Here is a 19,938-nt window from a genome sequence, read left to right on the forward strand (position 1 = left end):
ATTGTCTGATGCCCCTATTAAACAGTTGTGTAGTAAATGCATTTCTATTCTCAATTTACTAAGATTTTTGTAAGCTATATATTACTTTTCTTCCTGAATGAAGTGATCTGTTAAATTCACCCACGGGACTATCATGTTTCTTGAAAACAGGATAGTGTGTTCTGTTTTGTGCAGTTTAGAGATGTCAAACCATGCTACCCTAGGAGATGTAGAATGGAGAATGAGTCTTCAGGGTTATTGAAAGGAGAGACATAATTTTGAAGTAATATTCATCTAATATTCAATGCTGATTATAAGGGAATAAGCACAATGCAAATTGTTGAGTGTTGAGCCAGTATTTCTAAGTATATTTATGTCAGTTTTCCTTACTTTTGTAGAACAGCCTCTAACAATTTTAGAAATATTTTTTCAACCACATGTCATAGATTCTATTTTTCCTTTCTTCATTTTCCCCATTGATTCCTAAGAAGTTGGGCTATGCTTTTAGCTATTTTCATATAAGGCAGTTTGGTGGCAGAAATGTAAGCAAGTGGTTTTGGCTGCTTGCCCTTCCTGTGAGCCTCTTCCACCCTGATCCTAATATTGATGGTATTTCAGGAAGATAATTATGATTATGCATCTAGCAACAAAGCTGACAGAGGTCAATTTTCAATTGGATCTAGCCAGTTAACTGGATAGATCTATCGGGGTGAAACTCTACCCCCAAAGAGTGGCTAACTATAACTGCCTAGTTGAACTAGGTGGCTATAATTAGCCATTCAACAAAAATGGGCATTTTGGGAGGTGTGCAATGTTGGGGTGGGAGGGAAGGGAAACAACCTGTTAGCATGGAAATTTCAGCACTGATTTGCTAAGTTATGCAGCTATCCCTGTTCACAGGGATAGCAGGGTTAAATCGAACCAGCAATGTCATGCAGGCAATTAATCCGAAGGCAGCTGGCTAGCTCGCTATTGAGCAGCATTCTCCAAATTGCCCTCAGAAATTTATTGTGCATTTCTGAGCAAGGGATAGGGCAAGAATCATCACAAAAGTGGATTTAAAATTTTTTTTTTTACATCCAATGTGGTTATTTTTATTTGCTGCAGATGACAACGTTCCACCAGAAATTTTGTACGTCCTAAATTCGGGTGGCTAGACCCTTGATGTGCCATACAGTCTTCTGACATAGCCCAGTAAGACAGGGTTCACATTTATACCTCACTGAGAAAGAAAGAAAGACCTGCAATGATTATTCCCCTGGGCTATCAGTGTCTACCCCTTGGGAATTTTTCAGTTGATTACACAATTTCTGTCACCATTTCCATTGTCTTCCTATGTATCTTCTACTTTCTCAGCTTCTTTACATAAAGAAATGAAGGAATGATATGCTAATATTGCTGGAAAAGACAGTGCAAACGCCATTGCTCCACTTTCTGTGTACAGCTTCTAGCTGAGTTCGGGGCATGCTCTTAGTAGTACACCTTTGCCTGTCCTCTCTATGCAGAATTATAAACCTTTTGTAAATGAAAGAAAATAGATGCAGACAAAGGAAAGATAAACGTATTAAAGTCAGAGAGAGAGAGAATGCTAAGTGCAAAAGAAAAAAAATGTCTATCACTGGACTGGTTTGCCTTTACTGTGAAATATTAAAAGAGGAAAGAGCAAAAGCCATGACTTTGGGATATACAATATTTCTTTCTGAATATCAATTCAAAGTATGAACCTGCACACTCTCAAAAATGGTGACAGTACCAGTTCAACCATTAGCTGTTTCACTACATCATCTGGCCAGAATGACAGGAATCTTTATCCTTATTAGGATTTATGAATCATCTAAATCAGTAGTCTAGGCGATGTACAAATAAAACAGTCACAAATAATACAAATAAAGACAATTATAAAACAATTGATGTCTAGTCATAAAAATTCATGGGTTCCAAAGTGTTAATACGGGGTCTGAATGCTCGTCAGTGTAAAGTTTGAATACATTCTGAAACCTTGTCAAACGGTAACAATAAAAGATGTGTTTCAATCATAAAAAGGAACCACGGAAAAAAAAAAACCAAAACAACCACATACAAATAGATTTGCTTTAACAAGGAAAAATTTCACCCTTTCTTCTAAAACAGATTTGTCCACTATGAAAACCTGAAATATTAGAATCTGGGGTAATAATCAGCAGCTGGTAGTTTTCTGAACAGAGGATGAACATATTGGGTGTAATAGGAAGCTGTCATACCCAACAACCCTAAAATCTTCAGAAAATTGGGGATTACTTGGGGATTAATCTGAACCAAGTATGCATGTATTTTGTGAGCCACTTAAAACAATGGATAATAAACAGCAAAGTCAAAGAAAATATCAATAAATCCCCCCCCCCCCCCCACACACACACACAAATACAAGAAAAGACAAAAGACTGAATAATTCATACAACTGATGCAAAACCGAATACTAAATATATCATTAGACAACGCATAATGAAATCTAAGAATCCAATACTAGAAAAGCACAAACTCTAGTCCCTGGAATATATGAAAACCTTGCAGACTATAGAGATCCCAACATGTCCTCCTCAAATAAAGAAATTGTGTTTTTGAGGCAGCTGAATCAGAAATAAATGCCAAAGTTCACCTAACAACCATTTTTCAGAGGAACAGCATGCACATTACAATTCAGAGTGACTCACAAAAGCACCAAAGGTTGTGTTTTTAAGACTTGGCTGTCACCTCTCAGGCAACAGCAGAGCCTTCTAAAGGGCCACCACAGGAAGGTCAGAAAGTTTTCAAGCTATGAGGCAGATCTTATTGGTTAGAAACCCACTTTTGATCCAGTACTCGCAGCTCTCTCTAGTAAAGTGCTATGCAGCAGCTATGGATAGAGAGATGCCATTTCAGGAGATCACAATTCAATAATTGGTCAGCATTGCTTACCCCAGCGCACCGTTCCACATTGCATGAAAAGCACCACTTGGGAAAAAAGAAAGCAACCTCCCAGCAGAAAAAACGAGTAGCTATTTTCAACTGTAGTTTATGTTTTTGAATAACTTGACCTATCTTTCTCTCGGAAGCCTGATCTGTGCAGCATTTCTTAACAAGCAAGGTATAGCTTCAGAACTTCGAAAGACGCCTCCCCAACTGAGCGCTCCACCAGCACTTTGCAAAAATATTCTACAGCCGATGATTCCAAATGCACTTCTATCTTCCCAAGATAATGGAATGCAAAGAGTACACGCATGCCAGAAATAGCTCAACGTTGGACAAAAGCATGCTGATGAATTTGAAAACTCACAAAAAATCTTGGCAGAAAAATATGTCACATGGATTTAAGGCATATTGAACAAGCTCAGTAAGCTCTATAAAAGGCAAAAATAGTACAGAAGCATCCTTGGTGCTCTTGGTGCTTTTGGGGTCATTTTTGACTGTAAGAATTGTAAAGAGAGTGCCCTAAATCAGTGGTTTCCAACCTTGTTCTGGAGGAACACCTAACCAGTCTGGTTTTCAGAATATCTGTAATGAATCTGCATGAGATATGTTTGCATACATTGGAGACTCAGGAAACATCACTCATCTGAGACATTACTTCTCTCATTAACAGATTCAGTTTTAAGAGGGAATTGAAACAGATGAATCATATTGCCTTGTGCTAATTGACTTAACAGCCGCCTTTGACACTGTAGACCAAAACCTGCTATGCCATTAGATGAGAAACATAGGGATTAATGGCATGGTTCACAGGTGGTTTGCTTCATTTCTATCTAACAGAACATTCCAAGTCAAACTGGGCAACTACACATCTGACTCCTTCCAGTGTGAAACAGGTGTCCCTCAAGGCTCAGCCTTTTCAGCAACACTATTCAGCATCTACATGCTCCTACTGTGTAAATTACTAATGAATCTAGGAATAATTTTCTTTTGATATGCTGACGACTTACAATTTTACATGCCATTCTCTAGATCTTTTGAAAATACAGCTTTGATACTCTCTCTATATATGAAAGCAATACAAGAACTATCGCAACTTAAAGTGACATTAAATCCTAAAAAGACAGAAATCATCTGGCGGAGTAGAAACTCTTCAACAGTTAAACCAATTATCCTAGACCTGGGTAATTTTCAAATTAATCCCTCAAATCAAGTACGGGATTTAAGTATAGAGGAGAACCTCACAATGAAATTGCACATCAGTAAATTAATCAAGACAGGTTACACCTGTTATGTTGTGGACCCTTGGACCGGCTAAGAGACGTTGAGGAGCCGCTGGGGGAAGGCCCACAGCGGAGTCTGTAGCCGGGAGGCGGACCAAGACCAGGAGACCAACTGGAGCTTCACCACTGGAAGCCCGAGGTCCCCCCCGGGTGGAGCCCTTGGGGACCCGGGCTGCTTGGACTTAGGTGCGGCCTTCTGGCGAAGCAGGGAACAAAGAGAGATCCGGGTCAAGGCAGGCGGAAGTGAAGCAGAACCGGGAGTAGTCTAGTGGTCGTGGCGGGCGGCAGCAGTGCAAGACGAGGATGCGAACCAGCAGTCGGGGCAGGCGGCAGACCAGCAGAAACCAGAGGCAAGCCAAGGATCAGGACGGGCAGCAGACGAGAGATACCAGAAGCCAAGCTGAAGTCAGGAACCAGGAAGACAAGCCGAGGAGGAAGCAGGAGCAGGAAGACGGAGGACCAGAGCGGAGCAGGAACAGGAACACCGAGGCAGGAACAAACAGGTCCAGGATCAGGAACAAGATGGCAGGAACAAGCAGGACCAGGAACACGATGGCAGGAACAAGCAGGATCAGGAACATGATGGCAGGAACAAGCAGGATCAGGAACACGAACAGCAACTAGCACACTAAGGGTAAGAGTTAGAATGGGTCTATTTATAGGCCTGTGCTGGTGACATCATGTTGGGGGCTGGGCCGAGGTTTCGCCCCACTGCCCCTTTAAATTCCAGTCTTCGGCGCGCGCGCACACACCTAGAGGGGCAGTCAGTAGCAGAACTTGACGGTGTCTCCCTCGTGGGGAGAACGCCATAGGAAGGCCCCACTGCGGCCCAGCATGTGGAAGAGAAGTCGCCGGCGAGCTCCCGGCATTGTGGTTAAGGGAAGGGGAGCCTGGTCGAGGCTGTCTGCGGCCCGGTTTCCCAACAAAACCAAGTTGCTTATTTTACTATTGCTTGAAACCATTATTAACTCCTGCACACTTCCGTACTGTACTGCAAACTCTAATCTTCTCAAACCTTGAATACTGCAACTCCTACTACTTGGTCTTCCAGCAAGTCACTTAAACTACTACAACTATTGCAAAATGCTGCAGCAAGATTATTACTAGGATCTGGGAAATATGATCACATCACACCAATACTGATATCACTGCATTGGCTGCCAGTACAATCCAGAATCCACTATAAAGTATTAACAATAATATTCAACATCATTCACGACAATAACACTGGCTTATTAGGAGTGACACTACAACCTTACAATCCTCAACGAACACTAAGATCTCAAAACAAAGGAATATTGTCTATTCCCACAATACAGTGCACACATCGGACATAAATAAGAGAGCGTTTTCCATAGTGGGTCCAAAGCTCTGGAATTCTCTGCCTGAGGTATTGCACATTTTACCAGACAGAAAGAGATTAAAAAATGAATTCAAAACATGGCTGTTCAGGAACGCATATAATTTAACTTAGAGACATCAGAATATGCAGAACCACAAAAACAAGGAAAAAAATGTTAATAGAACCTGGAAGAATAAATCAAATGATAGAATGCAAGATCCTCAAAACAACTCACTAAGGTGGTTATTTACTAAAGGTTTATCGCATGTGTTAGGGCCTTTTCGCGTGCGACAGGATGTTAATTAGCTGGAGGGGAGGAGTCGGGGGTGGGGAGGGGAGGAGTCGGGGCAGGGAGGGGGAGGAGTTAGCCGTGGCACTGCTGCCGGCGATAATGTTAGGAACGTTCTTGCCGGCAGTAGCACGGCGAATAGCGCCACCTTTTACGGTGGCGCTATTCGCATGAAAGACTGCAGCCGGCCGCAGGCCTGCCCCCCCCGCCCCCCTTTTTGCGGGATTCCCTGTCCCGGGGAAGCCAGTATGCATAACTTACACCAGCTTGGAGGAGCGGGTAAGTTAAAAAAACAAAACATTCTAGGGTAGGTAGGAGGGGCTAGGGGTCAGAGAGGAAAAGGTAGGAAGGTTAGGTAGGGGTATAGCGAAGTTCCCTCTCAGTCCACTCCAATTTACTAGAGAGCCATTTTAGCACATATTAGTTTGAAGTGCAGTATCCAAAAAAGATATGTTTAAGTACAAGCCACTCCTCAACCCTGGCCCAGGAACAGCTCTGTTCACTGCCAGTTGGAACGGCATTCTTAATATGTGTTCTCTTGGCCAATCAGGGCATTCATTGTGGAAATCCTGAAAGCCTGAGTGGGTTTTGGCCCTCAAGGGCTGAGTATGTGGATCTCCTTTGCTATGATATATGATTATAATCTGAGGATACTGCTCTTCAAACTAATATGTGCTAAAATGGCTCTCTAGTAAATTGGAGTGGACTGGGAGGGAACTGGAAGTGTGCCGATCGTGTCGTCGCACATATTTTTCTAAAATCCCCTCCCACACACACACACGTGCAAATGGTCACCCGCCCGCACATGCGCATACAGATATTAAAATCCATCGTGCATGTGTGCGCAGAAATTGTATTTTACAACATGTGCACACTGGGAACTGCACACACATGGACGCATGAGCTGGTTCGAAAATCAACCCCTAAATATTTATCATATCTTTGCCTACACGTGGTCCAAGCTCCAGGTTAGTGTGCATACTGCACATGTGTACTGCCCTTAAGGACCACTAATATTGTAAAATCACTAACCACTGTAAAAAATGAACCCACTGACCACATTTCAGACTCATTCTGCAATAATATCACTGAATACTTTAAAGATAAAATCATAAATCTCTCTTTGAAACTCAATCATCTTCCAGTTTCAAAAAGTAATCTTCCCCTGGCAGTCAGCTCTTGGTGTGATTTCTTGCCTATTGACTCTTCTACAAAAATTCATATTCTCACTAAACTGAAAATATCAAATAGTCCTTATAACCCATGTCCTGGACAATTACCAAAAGAAATCAGAGAATCCATTTCTCTGTCATTTAAACAATTAGTTAACCTGTATCTATCCTCTGGTACTTTCCCAGATACCTTGAAACAAACTTATTCTTCCAATTCCCAAAAAGAAACTAAAAGATCCCAATGACCTTTCAAATTACCGTCCAATCACCTCTTTAACCACTTTGGCTAAAATAATTGAATCGGTAGTACTTCATCAACTAAATGACTACATCAATGAAAATAATATACTTCGCCCAGACCAACACGGCTTCCGTAAAGGACATAGTACAGAATCACTTCTACTCTCCTCCTTTGATTCCATAATCTGAGGTTTTGACTCTAATGTAGATTACATTCTAATATTTCTCGAAATTTCAGCAGCTTTTGATACTTTAGATCAGAACATCCTCTGTACCAATCATCAACATATTGGTATCAATGGTACGGTTCTCCATTGGCTTAAATCATTTTTAACTCACAGACCACAACAAGTTAACCTTGGACACTATCATTACAACTGGTACTATACCAACTTGGGTGTCCCTCAAGGGTCTGCTTTATCCGCTGTCTTAATTAACATTTATCTGTTACCTCTCTGACATCTTCTCTCTGGTCTCAACATAAGATTTAAAAAATATGCAAATGATATTCAATTCATTTTGCTATATAATACTTCTTGGAGAACACATTTTCACTACTCAACCTCTGTCTAAAATCAGTAAAAACGTGGATGTCACATAATCAACATACTCTCAATTCTGCTAAAACCGAAATGATATATTTATTAACTTTTCCAAATTCACTACATGCTCCCCCTTCGGAACTTACATTTAACAGCATCACTATTCCAATTACTAGACAGGCATGTAATCTAGATGTTATTCTAGATTCCAATTTATCCATGATTGCCAATACATCTGTTAAAAAAAATTAAAACCACTGTTATACCCAAATGACTTCCGTTCCATGTTACAAGCTTTAATACTGGCTGGTTTAGAGTATTGCAACTCACTCTATTTAAGTCTCCCTGACACCACACTATGTCCCCTTCAACTAGTCCAGAATGCTGCTGCCCATTTACTAACCAATACAAGCTGAAAAGATCATATTACCCCGGTTTTAAAGTATCTTCACTGGTTACCTATATGTCAACGTATTCATTATAAGATTCTATCCACCATTCACAATTTGATCCATAGTACATCAGCCATGTGGTTATGTTCCTCCTTGCGTCTTTACCAACCTCCGCGTCACTTAACACTCTCTTGATAAAAACTATCTGCAGGTACCAAATATCAAAACAGCCAGGCTAGACTTAACTCTTAAACGTGCCTTCTCCATGGCAAGCCCCACACTGTGGAAATCATTACCAAATCCCATTGGACGACTTCTCACAAACACAAGACTTTAAAAAGGCCGTAAAAACCTATTTATGCTCTCTTGTTTTCACCGAACATCAGGCATGATGGCCATTTCTTTTCTGTCCTGCTCTTCAGTTTATGTTGTACTGTTGTGTGTGTGTTCTAATTTTATCCAGTTTTCATTAGTTTTAATCTTTTATTTCCTTTTAAGATTGTTTTTTGTATGTCAGATTTGTTTATGTATGTTACTGGCTTAGACCTGCATACTGTATAGGCAGTATAGAAAAGCTTTTAAATAAAATTAAAAAAAAAAAAAAAGAGTTAAGAAATCCTGCGCTAGGCACTAAACCTCTTCCTGGTCCATATAAAATAGTCAGGTATGCTGTTAGGGTGTTATGATGGATGTGGCACATCAGTGCTCTGCAGAGCCATGGCAGGCCTAAATGGCACCATCGGTGGTGAAAGTTCCCCCTCAGATGATAATGTGGCCTGCTGACAGTCAGGGTGGGGAGTCCTTCCCTCTGATGTGGATGCACAGGAGCAGCTTCATGGAACCACTTGCTCAAGTTAGTGATGGCATGGCACCCCCTCCCCCCTTCTCTCCCTGTCTGGTGGGGTCTCTCTTTTTTTGATGGTCCTGGTGCTCTATGTTGAGAGAGGCCCCTAGAAATGGTTCCTTTTATTTTACAAACAGACATGAATAACATATGTGCATGGCCTGGATAACATTTATTTTCATTTGTTACATAATAGCACTATGAAATAATAAAAGGAAATCTGTTACAAATATTAAGGGGTTTTGCAATGCTCAGCCTTACTGGAGACCTGCACTTGGCTTCTATTCATTGAGCAAATGAGGGCTAGTGATGTTGAGATGTTGCAGCAGGAGCACATGAACAGCCCCCGAGTGAGAGAGCGAGCCAGCCGCTGCTGACTAATGATGTTTACTGGCTCATTTAAGAGTGAGAAGGTGTTAGGCCTCAAAGGAGTCACTTTCAGTACCTCTCATTACTGGTCCAGAGAAAGATTATCAGAATGGTTCAGGGGCTAAGAGCAGAAGTCCTATGAATTGAGGGTTAAGGACCTAGAGGAGAAGAGAGACATTCATATACCTCAAAGGTGTTAATGCATAGGAAGTCAATCTTTTTCAGAGGAAATGGTATCTTATTTTACGAGGAGCAACATCAGGAAATATTTACTCACCGAAAGGGTGGTGGATGCATGGAATGGCCTTCTTGGTGGAAGAGGTAGAAACAGAAATCAATGACAGAATTCAAGAAATCATGGGAAAAGCACAGAGAATTTCTGGTTATGAAGAAGCGAGAGAAAAGCCAAAGATCATGTGGGATCTATGGCTCTGCAGCAGGAATGGATTGGGCAGACTAAATGGACTTTGAGGTCTTTATCTACCATCATATTCTCTATTTCTGTGTAAAATCAAATATATATATATATATATATATATAAAATATAAATATATATATATATATTTGATTTTACACAGAAATGCATCAACATACTGTGTCCTTAATTTAAAGCCTATGGGGGTGGGAGAGAGACCCAGCCATTGCTCAAAGTGACACCTACTGGTCAGATTCAGGGAGCAAATGTGCTGGGATTTAGACAGAGCTGTGGTCTGATGACTGGCTGGGGGGGGGGGGGGGGGGGGGGGGGAATTGGGGAAATTTGGAAGCAATGGAAGAAGGACCCTAGGTAGTCATGAATAAAATCCTCACCGACAATTTCACGTCCCCCCTATTAATCTCGACTGTGGCGTCCCCCCAAGGATCCTCCCCTCTCTTCCACCTTGTTTAACATTTACATGCTCCCCCTTACAAACCTCCTCTCCAACTTTGGGATTACACACTTCATCTACGCAGATGATGTGCAAATCCTCATTCCTTTCACAAATTCTGTTCTCACTGCTCTCCAAAAATGGAACACCATTCTCACTTCCATAAACCAACTCCTCACTGACATGCACCTAGCTCTTAACCCGCAAAAAACTGAACTCCTCCTCATCTCCTCTAGACATGCACCCACACCCTCCCCCCCCCCCACCCTCCAACCCTCTAACTTTCTCTCTGACACAAAAAACCTAGGTGTCATACTTGACAACCAACTAACTTTCAAACCATATATCAAATCTATCCTTAGCAGCTGCTACTTCAAACTACAAACCCTCAAAAAACTCAAACCCCTCCTCTACTTCTCTGATTTCCGTACTGTACTCCAATCCATAATCTTTTCAAAAATTGATTACTATAACGCACTCCTACTGGGACTCCCTGCTACCTACATCAAACCTCTACAACTCCTTCAAAACGCTACTGCACGCATCCTCACTAATGCCAAAAAGAAAGACCACATCACCCCCACCCTCTTTAATCTCCACTGGCTTCCTATCCACTCACGAATTTTATACAAGACCCTTACCCTCATCCACAAAAGCATAATCAACGAACACTACAACTGGCTAAACCCACCTTTTCTACCTCGTATCTCCACAAGACCCACCCGCTCCTCTCTCCGTGGAACCCTCATTCCTCCTTCCATAAAATCCACTAGACTCATCTCCACCACCAATAGGGCCCTTTCCCTCGCAGGCCCTTCCCTTTGGAACTCCATGCCTCTTGACTTACGCTCTGAAACCTCCACACCCACCTTCAAAAAGAAACTCAAAACCTGGCTCTTCCTCCAAGCATACCCCCAATCATCATCATCACCTACTAACACCCTAACCCTACCACCCTCTCGTACTAACACCCCCTCTTCAGGACCTACACCCACACCCTCTAAGGAAATACAAACCCCACACCTAACCTCCAGCACATAATATTTGTCACTTAACGCAACTGTACACACTTCCTCACCTCAAGTACTGAGCCTCTACGTGCTTATACAATTTTGTATATAACATATGTATATGTCAATAATCACTCGACCCCTGTACATATTTTTTCCTTATGTACCAGTTTTCACCCTCCCCTGCCCCCTCCTCTGTCTCGATCACCCCACCCCCTCCTTCCACAAGTTATCTAGTTATTTGCTCCGTTTTTGAGCTTATGTTATACACTGTTTCTTGTAAAGGCTTTGCCTATATATCCTTGTAAGTTATCTGTAAACCGGCACGATGTGCAAACGGTTGCCGGTATATAAAATTAAATAAATAAATAAAAAAAAATAAATAAATAAAGGTCCATGATCTCATGGCTACAGCATGGGCTGGCTCCAATTGAACTCAAAGCCCAAAACAGCTAGAGAAATCTGCCAGACCAATAATCCAACCCCCCCCCCCCATTCCAAAGAAATAAAATGCTCCACCCATCCATTTCCATTCAGAAAATAAAAGTAACACACATTAATTGCAAAGTGTAGAGAATTTCCATGACTGGATTGCCATAATATACAGTTCTATAACCATACCAGAAATACTTGTGCTTTGTGAAGCAATAGCTGCCGTTGAAAGGAATTTACCCTAATGTGTAACAGACTACCACAGAATTCTCTGTATTAAACTGGCAAGTGCCACTTATATAGATACTGAAACTGTCTAACTCTTAGCTGCTTGTGCTGAAAAAAATGGATTATTTGCCTGTTAGATTCTTATAAAGCTTCTGTTTGCCTCTTTGTGGCTGGCGTCAGTATGAGATACAGGTAGATAAAGCATCATAACAGGGAAGGCAAGAGATGTCTGATAAAATCTAGAAGCCAGGGCCAATGTAGCTTGCTAGAATTGTAATGCAAAATCCTATGCTAATAAAGTAATGGGATGCAAACCTATGCCAAAAAGGCTCATTACCTATTAGGGCATAGAAATAATACATGTTAAAATGCACAAAACTTAACACAGACCCGCTCATTGCAAAATCGTAACTATACCTTGGGGAGATGTAGTTGAGTTTTTGTGATAATGGCCACATTAACATGCTAATTTTAATGCTTGGAAATTAACACAAAACTCATTTGCATGTTATTAACATGGGCCAGTAACATAAGCAAGTTAGCATGCATTAATGGCTGATGTTAATGCACTCTAGTACATTGGCCCCCAGCTGTACTAAAGATATTTCTTTGCTAAAACTGTTTAGTCTGATTAGTGTTTTTTTTTAGCACAGATCGTTCTCCATTATTCCCCAAGAAAGGTCATTCTCCACTCGTATCCAAGTTTAGAGGGGATGGGAAGTGACGTGATATACTGACGAAGGTTTTGAGCCGAGTGAGGAGATTTTATGAATAGAACTTCAAATTCCTTCTATGGCAATACTCTGTGTGACCTTGAATTAATGGTTTGATCTTCCTGTGCCTCAGTTTAACCAACTGAAGTTGGGTAACTGTAATGGTTACTAGAGATGTGCTTTTTCTTTGAACATGAAAACGTCAACCAAAGCGAAATGAGAAAAATGACTGACTAAATGTTTTGTTTCATTTTCTGCTTTTAGTGCACCCCTGTTTGTAAATAGTGTGCCCTAAAATGGAAAACAAACTAAAACTACACAAAATTTTAAATGACACCCAAAAAATACCCCAACCCCTGAAAAATTTAGATTTTTCAGTGTACAGATCCCTAGTAATAATATTTATCCCTTTCTCCTCAATGGATGCTTCCATGCAGTCTGAGCTGCCAGTGTTCTGGAAGTCCATTCATATCGGAGGTGGCTGCATTTCTACTTTGTGTGTTAAATTGAAAAGTGTATTGGGACTCTGTAGGATGCCTGGAAGCAATATAAATCCGAATGACTATTATCACTCTCTCTGCAGATCCCAACTTTACAGCCTTCCCAAAAAGAACAAATAAATATTGAAAAGGCATCAGCGAGTATCACTGTAGAGATAACATGATGTGACACTTTGTCAAAGCACCAGAACTCTTTGTTCAGTGTGGGATAATGCACGGAGCAGTACTTCTGATTCACAGGACATGATACAGCAGGCGTTGCAGCTATGTAGCACGCTTTATGTCCAGTACTGAAATCTGCTTTGATTAAACAGAGAAGTTCATCTGCTCTCAATAAAGGATGAACCATCACACCCTCACCATTGTGCTGCTTTATTATTATTTAAGCAAGCATAAATAATGGAATTTTAGAGACCCAAGGGTGAGAATGAATCCCTACTGGAAGGAATGCATTCTTGATCTGACAGGTTCACAGCACTGGCGGTCTGACTGAAGACAGAGCTGGTGGTGGTGGTGGTGTGGGGGGGTTTGGTGCCCTGCATCAAGAGGGGAGGGCCTGGAAGTGCTCCCTTTTATTTGGTTACACTGGAGTGATGTACTGACAAATGTTAAAATGATGGGCTGGCTGTCGTTCCCTTTATGGCAGGATCAAAATTCCGTTTGTCATCCAAGAGAACGGCTTCATTGATACAAGAAAGGTCAGAGGGGAACTCCAAAATCTTTGCACATGGACTCCTGTAGCAGCAGAATACTCCTTCTGGTAAGCAGCACTTTACATGTCTTGTCTGTAAATTCTCAGTAAACTAATTGAGCACTGATTTATCTTGGATGTGCTTCAATGTCTCTGTAAGTTTATACCTTGACCTTGCTTTGCCTCCCATCTTGCGGCTACCTGACTGGGAAGAGAGGTACAGGGGGAAAGAAAGGGTGAGATATCAAGCTAGGGAGAAGAAGAAATCTGAAAAATATAAATCTCGTCCATTTCTTGGATTTCTTATTCTGAATTTAGAAATGTAAAGCACGCCGGGCTTTTCAGCCAAGCTTGCAGGGGAATGGTTCCGCCTGGCATGAGAAGTCTGGTTCAGGTGTGCCTGCTGCTTTGATTTACATAGAACGTGCTGGGATTTGGTGGTCTTCCTCATTTGATCTGTTTGATTGAACCCCTGCCATCTTTGCCTCTTTCTTGCTAAACTCCACGGTGTTCGACGAGTCATTGTCCAAGTGTCCCGGACGCACTGAACCCCTGGCCAAAAAGTGGTTTCCTTAGCAACAAGAGCCATGCGGAGGAATCCAAAACTTCTCCTCCTGGTTATTTGCTGGTAGGAGCGCAGGATGTAAAACCTTTAGTCTGAGAGTTGAAAGCCAACGGACGCACAGGGGAGGGATGGGGAGAGCAGTGAATGATCTTATTTTCGTATGAATAAACTTCCTTTGGTTTATTAATTCATAGAATTAACTGCCCTTTGCATTTAGAAATATAATGGTAGCACTAATTATGAATTCATAATTTGGGTTTTGGTTTAATAGCAATTTAATCTTCTGTTTCAGAACAGAAGCTCCTAACCAACCAGCTGAGATAGAGTTGTTCTAAAGAACCAGATATGACCTATAGAACAAAATCTGGGATTTTACACTAATGACATTTCAGAAATTATCCATATGGAATAAGTAGGTTAGAAACTTCTGTAAAAAGTCATTTTTAGGGATTACGACCTGAGAAGAGGCAGCTTGAGCTAATGACACCACAGCTGGGATGTCTTCTTAACAGTGAGGAACAGAATAACTGGGCAAGCTGGATGGGCTGATTGGGCTTTGTCTATAGTCATCTAGTACATTACTAAAATTAGTCTGATCCCACATGGACTTTTTATTTAGTTGTGATACCTTAATGGAATTTTGAAGATTTTTTTCACCCCCACCAGATCAGTTTCTGGATCACAAAATTCTGCTCATGGATTGCAGTCCGAACACAGGACCATGTCAAAAAGTCAGTGAAAACAAACAAAAAAAACAAACAAACCAAATTTCATGCGTTTTTCTTGTCATTCCATTTTTAAATGAAACAAAATGCAAGTGTTTTGTCTCATTTTTCATTTCGTTTAAAAAGGACTACATGCCCTTATTAAACAACACAACGTAAAATCTTGCACATTTGTGATAATATGTATAGTAGCCACTCATGAAATGATTCTAAGATGGATGGATGGAAGGAAGAAGGCATACTCTGAATAAAACTAAAACCATGGTATTGAATTGTTTCATGATTGCGGTTTCTAATGTGGTGCAACTTTTAGACACCATTTCTGAGTCAGGTAGTTTTGGTCCACACTATCAATGCTGAATTTTCAAAGTAAAACTGCGTGGTAAATTTGAAAATCTGGCATAATTCATGTATTTATTCAATCTATAGACCACCTACCCTTCCAAAAAGGTACCAAACATTTAATAAAAATCACATCAGTGTAAGTACTAGAAGACCTATAGCAGCAGTGACAAAGATGTCAACAAAAACTTCAGATACAACACAAACAGATCAACTGCAAAAAAGGTGCGCTGATCTTAGCACAGGTTTTAACTCGCGTTCTAGCTTCTAGCATGCATTTTTCTCTGCAAAATAAATCCTAGTATTTAACAGAGCATTATGCATGAAAAAACAAAGTGCTAAAATGCAGGTTAAAATCCGTGCTACGATTAGCGTATGCAAATGCAAATTGCAAAGTAATGAGCTTATTAGCTATTACCCTGCAATGCGGGGAAGTGTGTTAAACAAAAGACTGCTTTGCTCGGATATTTTTACCACGGGAAATTGAACTTCTGGGTCAGAGATTGAGTTAAATTTCCTGTGGTCAAAATATTCAGGCAAAGCAGTCCTTCCTTTGTCCTTCATAAGAAGGTAAGAACAGGACCAACCTCTCCAAAATACAGATTTGCAAAGAGGCTGTTGCTGTTGTGAGTGTCTCCCTCCTGCGCGGTGCGATCTCCCACTCCACAGAGGTCAGCTGTGTGTGCACTGGCAAGCCTGCAACTTCCCCAGGCTTTAGAATCACTGCCAGTATTTGCAAGCTTCCAGTCTTTTAAGTAAAAAAAAAAAAAAAGGCAGAAACTCTACCCTATAACGCATAGTCCGTGATTAGAACCTTAAAAACCATGCACCTATTTTTATTTCTTGCTTTTTATCGGCCAGATCTAAGCACTCGTGGGAAGGGAAGGTCAGAGCCACTGCTGCATTCAGCGTCTCAGCGTCAACCCCAGGGACTGATCCCGATTTAAAACCATGAATGCAAGCTGAGGAGGCCAACGTGCCAAAAGCCATTAAGACAAACTCCAACTCCTGCTTTGAAGTTGAAAATGAGCTGTGACTCTCAGGAGCTCCTCCATAAAGCCACCTATGTAATGAGAATGCAAGAACGGAATATGTGCACGAACAATTTCCATAAGGATTGCTTCAGCATGCACTGCATACTCGTGATACCCCCCTCTGGGAAAGGATCACCATATGCATACTGCTTTTCCATGGCAGTTTCCTCTTACTGCAGGCTAGAACTTTTTGCAGACCAGTTTGAAAATGTGATCTTACACTGCCCGGCATTTCTTCAACCTAGAAATACAAGGATGACGGGGGGGGGACACTTAGAAGCCTCCATGCGATTGGTGGGAAGCGATCAGCACTGATCTTTTGAAAGCTGCCAGGTAGTTATTTATTTATTTGAAAAATTCATACGCCACACGTGCATCCACAGCTCGAAGCAGCGCACGGCTTTTGGTACAAAAGTGAGTGGCGGGGACACAGTGGTGCAGATTTGCAGTTCAATGGCACAGAAATATGGCCCATGATTGAAAAACAAAGGCGATTTCTCCATGTAGCACACCTTCTTTACTCACGGAGCATTTCCATGCTATTAACTTACTGCAGGAGATCGACTGCAGGAGGTCGTTCAGCGGGGGTTACCGCCGCTGAACGACCTCCTGCAGTCGATCTCCTGCCGGCGCCATTTTCCGTATGGAAAACGATTCGCGGCAGGAGATCGTTTTCCGGACCCCCGCTGGACCCCCAGGGTCTTTTGGCCAGCTTGGGGGGGCCTCCTGACCCCCACAAGACTTGCCGAAAGTCCAGCGGGGGTCCGGAACGACCTCCTGCAGTCGAATCGTGTTGGTCTATGGCCGCCGCCATTTTGTGCCGCCATTTTGAAAAATGGCGCCGGCTGAAGACAACAGGATTCGATTTCAGGAGGCCGTTCCGGACCGCCGCTGGACCCCCAGGTAATTTAAGGCATTTGGGGGGGGGGGGGGGGTTCGGGAGGGTGGAGGATTTAATTTAAAGGGTCGGGGTGGGTTTTAGGGGGTTTTAGTGTGCCGGCTCATGATTTTCACGATTTTCACGATACTTCAAACACCCAAACGGCAACAATACGATTCCCTCCCCCTCCCAGCCGAAATCGATCGTTAAGACGATCGAGGACACGATTCACATCTCTACAATCATCCCAGGCCTGATTCCTGAGCAGCAATGGACATCCCCCCCACCTAATCCACGATGGAAGAATCCATGACATCCCCCCCTCCCCCCCCCACACACACACCCCTGATCCACGATGGAAGATTCATCCGTGACATCCCCCCCTCCCCCCGGAGCCCCCACGTGATCCCTACATTCACTATCCAATCCCTTCCCCCGCATCCCTCTCCCATCCACTACTCCTCCAGAATCCATACTTTCTATTCACGGGCAGAAACCTCCTGCTGGTTTGGCTGCTGAAGGGCACCCACTATGGGTGCTTCACCACTACACACATTATGAAACCGCAGGGCTATATTTTTTTTTTTAGTCGCCGTCCTGGGAAGCAATTTTCAGACAGAGCAAATCGGCATAAATAGACACGCATTGTACCCATGCCGAGCCCTGTGAAAAGTGTCCTCCCTCTGTTTAAGCCTTTAAAGGTTGCAGGCTGGCTCTCTTCTCCTGTCAGTATCATAGGTCCTATTGACAGAAGGGTCTCTCTCTGCCATCATTTTGGATCTATGACCAAACTTATTTTTACAGCTGGGCAGTCGGAGGCCGACTAATGCCGTTCAGAGCATTCTAGAAGCCTGGAGCCGAGACAGAACGGCCGCTTAGATTCCAAGCCGTCTGATTGGCTGAAGCAACTGGCCGGCTGCTTCCCTAGCTCAGGCCTGCAGGACCTTTGTGCTCCTGTCCGGGAAAATCCTCACAGCAGCCGCCGCCGCTATCTTCCGGGGCTTTGTCTCAGGCCCTGGCTAAATGAAGAAGGAAATGAGATTGGATGCGCTCCGAAAATATTGCCTGGAGGGAGGCTCAAGGTCAAACAAATACAAAGCAGACAGACACAATAAAAGCTGAGCACAACAGTGGCTAGAAACAGCGGTCACAAAGCCTCCCAGAACTAACATCTGGCCACCAAAGAAAGAACCAGAGCGGGACAGACAGAGAAATGAGGGAAGCTGTAAGGCTGCTCAGATTTCGGTATTTTTTTTATTTTCTTTTTTTAATGATCCTGGACACTTTTATGAGGAGTATTACTATGTATTACTATGTAATTCAAATTGTATATTTTGTTTTTCTTCTCTTTGACTATGTTACTTAAAGTTGCTTAAATGTTCATTGTTCCATGTAATGCTGTCAGGCAAGTTATTGTTCTTTGTAAACCGGTTTGATTTGCATCTAATGTAGGAAGGTCGGTATAAAAAAACAAAACAAAAAAAATAAATAAATAAATAGTGCTCATCGTATCTCGTTCCCATGCCCACCCATTGCTTTTATACTTTTTTCCATTACAATTGCTCATCTTACAAAGCTGTATGTAGGAAACTAGAACGGGCAAGGAAAATGTAGAAACCAGAACCCATTACCTTTTCTTTTCTTCAGTACCATTGCTTCCGGAGGCCTTTTATTTACTAGGGCCTAATCATCACGCGTGGCGATAGCTAAGGTCACATACTTAGCACTGCCAAGTAGAAAATTGATGGAGCATTGTTCATTGCTCGTGGGTGCTGCTGACAATTCAGCTACAAAACAGATTTCGTACTCCACTCTGAAGTGGGGTTGTCAATTTGGATCACGGCCTGTTGATTAATAGTTTCAGCGTCTGCACCTGCTTAGTAGGCTATCATTTGCATTTGAAAAGAATTTCACGAGTCAACATGCAATTTTGCTTTTGTGACAGAAATAATTTTAAAATAAAAAAATGTGTTTGCTCGGTGGTATTTTTTTTTTTTTTTTGCAATTAAGAGGAAATCACAGTCCTCAACATAACCCCATTGCTCTAGTGTTGAGACTTTCTGGTTTTTTTTGTCTGGCACTTTCACCCCTCCTCCTTTAGGTTTCCACCTTAACTGGAACCTGCTCCTGCTGGGACTACGCTGCAGTTAGCCTTCAGTTGCAGCCGCACAGATTTTTGATCCTCGCCTTTTCATTTAAACCCTCTCCCAAGCCCAACGAATACATGAAAAGTCCTTGCCAGGTCCCACAGCCCATGGCTGCCTCGGGAGCCTGGCACGTGTGAGCCTGGCCACCAGGTTTGTTTATGCAGGATGGCCGGAGCTGCCTGCCTCCGAGGGGGGGTCTGCAAATGCAGCATCCTCAGCCTCTGCTGGGCCCAGCAACAGAAGCCGAACTTGGACACCAACCCCAGGTCTTGCGTGTATGCAGCACACGGCACTGCCATTGGGCCATGTTGACATTGAACTACTGAATGCATCAGGTTTCTCACAGCAGCTCATTTACATACACTGGCATCTGCTTACACCCATTTTGGTAATTCCAGCTGAAGGCCAATAGTGGATTTTAGTCA

General features: G+C 42.4%; 1 protein-coding gene across 2 annotated transcripts in view; it reads right to left on the bottom strand.

The window, feature by feature from the left end:
• Positions 1-19,938, bottom strand: part of KCNMB2 (potassium calcium-activated channel subfamily M regulatory beta subunit 2) — a 177,342-nt gene that overhangs the window by 155,991 nt on the left and 1,413 nt on the right. Inside the window, exon 1 of one of the 2 annotated variants that reach the window (XM_029616728.1) lies at positions 2,914-3,044. The exons of the other annotated variant lie outside the window; for it this stretch is intronic. Coding sequence (XP_029472588.1) covers positions 2,914-2,933 — 20 coding nt within the window. The 5' untranslated portion in view covers positions 2,934-3,044. Of the gene's footprint in view, positions 1-2,913; positions 3,045-19,938 lie in introns of those variants that run through there. 2 annotated transcript variants of the gene reach the window in all.

Source organism: Rhinatrema bivittatum, chromosome 9 (genome assembly GCF_901001135.1).
Source record: "Rhinatrema bivittatum chromosome 9, aRhiBiv1.1, whole genome shotgun sequence".
In the NCBI taxonomy this organism is placed as follows: domain Eukaryota; kingdom Metazoa; phylum Chordata; class Amphibia; order Gymnophiona; family Rhinatrematidae; genus Rhinatrema; species Rhinatrema bivittatum.